General features: G+C 47.5%; 1 protein-coding gene across 2 annotated transcripts in view; it reads left to right on the top strand.

Annotated features, from left to right (window-relative positions):
* The first annotated feature begins 3,053 nt into the window (after window positions 1–3,053).
* MSN (moesin) overlaps window positions 3,054–7,420 on the top strand; it is a 70,400-nt gene continuing 66,033 nt past the window's right edge. For both annotated transcript variants that reach the window (XM_081565544.1, XM_081565543.1), the window contains exon 1: window positions 3,054–3,252. In XM_081565544.1, the coding sequence (XP_081421670.1) occupies window positions 3,241–3,252 (12 nt within the window). In that variant the 5' untranslated portion in view covers window positions 3,054–3,240. The remainder of the gene's footprint in view (window positions 3,253–7,420) is intronic.

Raw genomic sequence — 7,420 nt, 5'->3', positions numbered from 1 at the left:
CACTATTGTGTCCTCCGAAGGAGGAATGCAATTTAGAATGCAGAAGCTTGTTTACTGCAGTGAGCTTATATCTTGAGTGGGAGGTGATTACAAGTTCAATCTCATTTCTCTCTTGAGCTTGACATAGGCTTTCATATAAATCAGCCTTATGCAGTTCCTGCTTGCCATTTCTTAACTCTCACATCCAGACTTGCTGCAGCTCTGGAACAGTCCCAGCCCCCTAGGAATCCTGAGCCTTTGCACTAGACTCTATGTATGGACCTAGAGCTCAGGTCAAATTTCTCCTTTTGTATCTCCTACTCCTGATTCAGACACCTCCACCCTAGCTTCATTGGATTCCACTTTCAGAATGTCCCTGTACTGCCTCTCATCTACTTTTACTGCTTGAAAAAAATTGCCTGTTCTTCCTTGAACTTTGAATTTCTAAAACCCAGGTGTCTTCATACCTCTTACTTCCCTTACCCAGCCAACATATGAGGGGATGTTTAGCCCTTATTTCCACGTCTTCTCTCTACAAACACTGGCATAAACCTCATCATATCTAAACCTAATTGTTGAGATTACTTTGGCCCCAAGAAGATTGAGCTAACTCAGTTCACATGGGATCATGGTAGGGTGCAGGGTGGGTGGGAGAGATTAGAAGTTCTGGCCATACAGGCATGACATATTTTACAAAGAGGTAAAAACAAATGTGTGTTTCAGTGGCCATCCTGAAGAACAAGAGGGCGCCTCAGCTTCCTCTGCTCTGCTTTGGAGACATGGAGGTATCAAATATAGGTCCCTCCTAGCCAGAAGGTTTCAAGTCTAACCTTCAAACAATGTCCAGTTGCTTGACTGTAATCACCATACCAAGCTTCTGTCTGATAAAGTACGGGCAGCACTACTCTTCTGGTTTGAGTCTTCAAAAATTCTTGCTCGTATTATGGAAACAGCTTAACTGAGTTCTTTGTCTTCTCTATTACTTCTGAATCCATTCTCCACACTGGTTGCCAGATCTTGAGTAAGTTCTTTCCTCTTTTGGATCCTCAGTTCCCTTGACCTGAATGGGGGCTAGACTAAACACTCACTGATAGCCTATATTTTCCTCCCATTTCCCACCCTTCTCCTCCCCAGGGGGCCAACCACCTCCTTCTCTCTCAGCCTCTCTTTCCATCAACCTCCTTAATGTCCTAACCCTTTGACTTCCTTCCCCTCACTTGAACTCCTGTGTTTCTTTTCCTTTTTAATACTGTGTTCAGATGCTTGACATTTCCTAACCAGGTCTCTCTCTCATGTGTGTGTGTGTGTGTGTGTGTGTGTGTGTGTGTGTGTGTGTGTGTGTGTGTGTGTGTGTGTGTTTGGGGCATGGCATGTGGGGAATGACACACAGGGACTTTCCACTTTCCAGGATGGATAATGAAAGTTGGAGTTTCCAATCAACTTCCCCTCGCCTTTTAAGCACTTAGCCTAGTTCTAGGCTCCTGTAGGCTCTAGAATATGAATGAAGGAATCAGTGAACTCCTGGAGGAAAAGGGCCACTGCAATGTCAAGGAATGTGATTGATGTCGTTGCTACCCATGCTGCTAGTGCTTTCTGGGGCATGCTGCTCTTCCGTGGGTCAACTGCTCAGCTCCAGAAAATGGTTTGGACAGGGAACTTTGCTTACCCTAACACTTATCAATGAATCTTGACAGCAGTGGGAGAAGCTGAGGCACACTGACACATGGACCCCATTGAGCTGGGAAAGCAGAGGAGTAGAGAATAGGACTGCTGACTTCTGAGAGCAAATGCAAAGCCAGTCCTTATGCAACACTGCTAGATTCATCTATTGTCCTAGGAAGTTTACTTCCTTTCTTATCCTTTTATAATGTCAGACTGGGAAAGGACCTTGGAAGCCCAAGAGTTTAACCCTTTCTTGTTACAGAAGGGGAACCTTAAGCCCAGAGAGGGGAGGGGGCTTACCCAAGGCTACATAGTGGTCAGAGAGGGAGTTAATGGCAAAGCTATGACTAAAATCCAGGTGTCGTGACCATCCCTCCCAAATATCTTTTTCAGTGCCCCAAGCTGGCTCATCATCCCAGAGGTATACATTGCCCTACCTCACAAAAAATACTCAGACCACGCCTCCACACAGTTACCAGTGGATATGAGAAAGGATAACTATGGCCCGTCACTTTCAAACTAAAGCTCAGACTTAACTAGATGACTGTTACATTCTAGAACACCTCTATGCTGGGATTCTGTGACCTTGACAAGAAGCAGGAAGGGTTCTGGCAGACATATCTCAAAGGAATGGACTGGAGTGCATCTAACCTGGTGGAATTATCAGAAAGTGAATCAGATATCAGTAAATGTGTTGCAGTGGGGCTACAGGATCAGGATTTCAAAAAGTTGGAGACTGGGTTTGAAGGAAGGAAAGTGAATAGAGGACAGATATAGGAAAAAGGAGCCCACTTTTGACAAAAATGAGGATTGAGCAAGGATGAGGACAGACTATGATGGGAAAAGTGATACAAAGTTCTACAGAATAGAACCGATGAAGCGTTGGAGAAGCTGAGGCAGGTTAGCCAAGAGAAGAGAAGTTTCAGAGGGACATGGGATCTTCAGATCTCTGAGGAGTTGTTTGGGAGAATAGTAGATTGGTGTGGCCTCGGTTGAGATCCATAGGCAGAACCACAGAAGAGTTCAGGTACACGCAGGAAGAACTTTCAGAGAGTCAGAGCCCTTTTGACAGGTAGTGAACTCCCATTGGTGTAAAGTTGCAGTCAGGGCTGTAAGCCTCTTTCCAGGGTGCGGCCTAGGGCCCAGCCCTGCTTGGGAGGTGGGGCCGGATGGCCCGGATGCTAAGGGCCAAGGGCTGTGAAGGGAGTGGGAGAGCGGGCGGGCAGGCCCGGGTGAGGGCTGGGAGCCCCCACTGAGGCGCCCAGGCTCAGCCAGGCCCCCAAGTAGCTGGTGTGGCCGGACAGGGGTGGGCTGGGCGGGGCGAGGCTGTCGGCCGGCTAGAAGGCGGGCGCGAGGGCGGGGAGCGGCGCGGAAGCCCGGCCACATAAAGGAGCGGGCGGTGCGACGGGGGCGGCTCTTTCCTGGGTGGGGTTTGTGAAGTCGTGGCCCGTTAGCAGGAAGCCGAGCAGTCGTCCCGACACTAGAGAGAGACCCAATCCGAGCCCCCAGTCCCCGGAGTCAGCCGTGTGTACTGCGTGCTCAGCGCCGTCCGACAGCTCCCGGCCAAACTTCGCCAACTCGGCTGCCTTTGTCGCCACCATGCCCAAGACGGTGAGTGTCTGGGGTGGGCGCTGCCGGCCCTGGGAGCTCTTGCTGACCCTCGTAGCGCTTTGCCGATGGCCGGGGGCTTGGCCAGCTACGCGTCGGGTCGCGCCGCCGTGCCCTCGCCCGAGGCCTGGAGCTGGGAGGGCTAGGGACGGAGTTCAGCTCTGGCGCGTCCTGTAGTGTAGAGGGGTCTCGGGGTAGAAGTGTGGGCCGGGCGGGGCCGGCCTCTTTCTCAGATTCTAGTTCCTTGTGTCTGGAATGCCATAGTAGGGAAGGTTTCCTTAAGGGCCCAAACTATCTTTTTACCCCCGATGGACCCTGGGCGCAGGGGAGAGAATTCTGATCCGGAGGAAAACAGTTACCTCAGTCCAGGAATTGGCGCTTTTATGGGGCCAGGCTGCCTCAGACCAGGATGGGACATGGGAACCGAGAAGCAAGTAGGAGGGTGGGAGCTGCTCAGGGCGGATCCCGCACCCCCACTCACCTTTCCCACAGCCTCCCCAGGCAGCTTCAGCTGTTGCCCACTAGGAGAGGAGAGTTGTGGATGGACTCATCAAGGCTGCTTACTCTTGCCCAGGAGCACTAACACTTCACTAGACACCATTCTGAAGGGAGGGAAGAAGACTTTGAGAAGAAGACTGGTTTTTTCCTTTTCTTCACTCGCCAAATCCCTGCCTTTCCCATTACTCACTGGCTATTTCCTCTTGTCTTCTCCAGACTGTTCTGTGAGGTGTGGACTCTTCCGTGGGGCCACACCTTTCTAGAGTGGTGGTAGCTTCTAGGATCTGGTCTCCACCCCACTGTTTTGAGAAGAGAAGAAGCCTCCTGGGAGTGGGGCCTAGGGGGGCCGGATGCCCAGGAGGGAGAGGGGAGGGATGTGCCTGAATAATGAGCCCTGCTTGCTTTTGTGCAAGTCATGCCAAATGGCTGCTGAGGCCCTTCCCTTGCTCTGGAAGGCTGGGTGACCACCCTGGCTTGAGTCTCTTAGGCCAAGCAGCTTGTTGCACTGGCTTAGGCTATGCAGTTCTGCTGGACCCTTCTTCTGAGGACAGCCTGAGCCTTGTAGAACTGAGATAGTGACTAGTAGCTGTGGGAAGTACTGAGGGTCCCTGAAAGAAAAAGGTGGGGGGCAGTACTTTGGGTGTGTGCTGAGCTTTGGTTGCCACGTTGCTGTGTTCCAGCCTTACTGCCAAGTGATTCTTTCCTTTCCAGAACCCTGTCTTTCAGAAACAGCAAGTTTCATTGCTCATGGTTTTATGGCATGGGGCTTTTCCACACGCTCCCCACCCCCATCCCACATATACACAAAGTGAGAGAGAATGGTTTTGAAAAAAGAGGGAGTAGGGGAACAGTCTCTGCCTCACAGAGGATTATAAAAATCCTTCCAGGACCCCTTCTTTGGTTTTATCTCTGATTGACTCCTTGACTCTTCTTCAGGTGGTCTTCGCCTAAATAGGTGTGTGGATCTTTGGGAATTGACTGTGCCCTGCAACACGTGTGGCATCACTTATCCTCAGTTCTGAAATATCTCTCATTTAAATGCAACTTTAATGGGCCTGGAAATGATTTCAAAGTTATCTAAACCACCATATCTCAGTGAAAAGTGGTAAAGAAGACAGCATGGTGATCTTTTTCCTGCTGTGGAGAGAGATTGGAGTATGAGCTGTTGGAGGTCAGGCCTAGGGTAGTGAAAGTATTTTTACACAGACTGACTGAAACTTGAATCATCCTGGAAGGAGAGAGCTAAATTTTGATAGACTGGAAGCTTTGGAGAATTTCCCATGCTTTTCACTTCAAAGAAAGGTAAACTTAGGAGAAACAACTATATTATGCCTGTTAAGACCATGGAATCTTAACCTGAAAGGGATCTCACACACTATCTAGTAGATCTCTCTCTCTCTCAACTAATGAGGATATTTAGGCCTAACAGGAAAAGACCTACCACCTAAGGGCACATGATGACAGAACTAAGATTGGGGTCCATGCTTCTTGATGCTCATCCCATTGACCTTCTATTCTCACTCAATGAGGTATTCTTGAAGTTGAGCCCCTTCTCTTGCTCAAAGCAAATTGACCTTTATTTTCAGGACTTTCTGGTCCTTAGATAAAAGGAAGTGGATGATTTAGGCAGAGTAACTAATGTTGGCATTTGTGTGGTCTCCTGGTGAGAGTTCCAGGTGTCACAACGTGCCTCCTGTTACTTTTCTCATTCCTTATCCCAGTGTTGAGGTATCCAGGGGCACACTTCTAGTTCACTGCATACCAGCTAGTAACTTTAATGAAGGGAGAAAATTCCTTATTTTCCATTCCTTCTTCACTAGTGTGTGTGTGCATACTCGGTCACTAAGTCATGTCCGACTCTTTGCAACCCCATGGACTGTAGCCTGCCAGACTCCTCTGTCCATGGAATTTTTCAGGCAAGAATACTGGAGTAGGTTGCCATTTCCTCCTCTAGGGGATATTCCCAACCCAGAGATCAAACCCACATCTCCTCTGTCCCCCTCATTGGCAGGAAGATTCTTTTACCACTGAGCCATCTGGGAAGCCTACTTCGCTAGTGTGCTTTAGGCTACTTTTGGAGCATGACAGATAAGGAAGATAGTGGAAAAATCAATTCATTAATTCATATGAACCATGTCTACAGTCTATCCAGGGTTGGTTTCACTTTTACAGCCCATTTTCTCCCTTAGTCACCTAGCTCCCTTTAAATCTGTTAAAACATGCCTTTCTGCATCCCCGCCCCCAACCAACTCTTGTATTCTGTGCCTCTACTTGCCAGTTTCCTGAGTCTACTTTAAGTAGCCAGAATACAGAAGCTTATTAACTGCCATCTATACTTTGGTGATGATAAGACAGTTGTAAAAAAAAAAAAAGTTTTCTCCCCTCTCTACCCTCTTTAACTTTTTCTTTAACTTTTTCTTAGATCACAAAGTCTTTGGGACTCTGTATTCCCTAAAAATGATTGTTTTGAATTTTCAAGGTGTTCCTGAGTTTTTGGTTTATTGTTCTCATTGTATAGATGGCAAAAGTGAGACCCACAAATAGGATGGACTGACCTAGAATGATGCAGTAAGTCAGTAGAGAGGTTAAGATTTAAATCTGTGACTTAGTTGCAGGATCATTCTTAGTAAAACCTCTTAAGTTTGTTGAGTTTTTAGCTCTAGCTCAACGGGTCAAGGGAAAGGTCATCAAATGGTCATTGATGGAACCATCCATGTGAGCAGATGTAAAGAACCCAGCTCATTAAAGTGTTTGAGGGCTTCAGGGTCTGCATTCAGCTAAACTTTAACAAGGGTGTGTGGACTGTTTATTCTCCTGCCATTCCTGGCATTGCTTGAGCCACTCAAGTGGCACTAAAGTGGTACTTGGTGAATAGAAGGCAGAATATCAGTCTTTTAACCCTTGAATCATCCCTGCCTGTAGACTTCAGGGGTGGACAAGGAATCAGGAATGGAGGTTGTGTGAGAGACTGACTGTTTGGATCCTGCATCTATCTGTCCACTTCTTTGGTTCTCCAGTTCACTTAGCCCTCTGTGAAAGTTTAGATGGTAGAGAAGAAACCATCTTGGAGATTTCCTTTAGGCTTTTTCTTGAATATCTCTCTGGACAGAGATGGGCTAGTGGGACAGGAGAGCCTTTGTGGGACCCTCAAAGGTACCAACTAATCTATATTCTATCATCTTAGGCTTGGGGAAAGGAAGGCTGCTCTGTGAGTGGGTGACAGAGATGGTATGGATCACAGGACTACTAACTCTCGATTATAATCTAGCTGCCTGTAACAATAGCTTGTTTTAAGGGTGTTTTCCCCTTTCTCTTTCTTTCTCCTCTCAGGAGATTGCTGTACTGAATAATAGAGCTGGAAAGGACATTTAGAGGTCATTTGTTCTATTTCTCTGACTCCAATTCCAGTTTTCTCTGGATAGGATCTGTTGACAGCTAGATTTACTCTGAAATTATTTTAACAGTGTTACCTGGCAACAGTATACCTAGGTCCCTTTGTGTCTTCTGGGAGTCCCCCTCACTAGAATTCCAAGACTTAAGGTCCTTAGAAGGGAGAATATCTGACTACCAACACTACTCAGATTGGGTCTTTCCTGTTTAAGCTGGTGAAAATTGGCATCATTACAGATTGGGAGCAGTCAGTTCTTATATTTCAAAGATAGAACTGAGTTTA

Source organism: Giraffa tippelskirchi, chromosome X, assembly GCF_054371585.1.
Source record: "Giraffa tippelskirchi isolate mGirTip1 chromosome X, T2T-mGirTip1v1.2.pri, whole genome shotgun sequence".
In the NCBI taxonomy this organism is placed as follows: Eukaryota; Metazoa; Chordata; class Mammalia; order Artiodactyla; family Giraffidae; genus Giraffa; species Giraffa tippelskirchi.
This window is presented reverse-complemented; position numbering and strand designations above follow the sequence as displayed.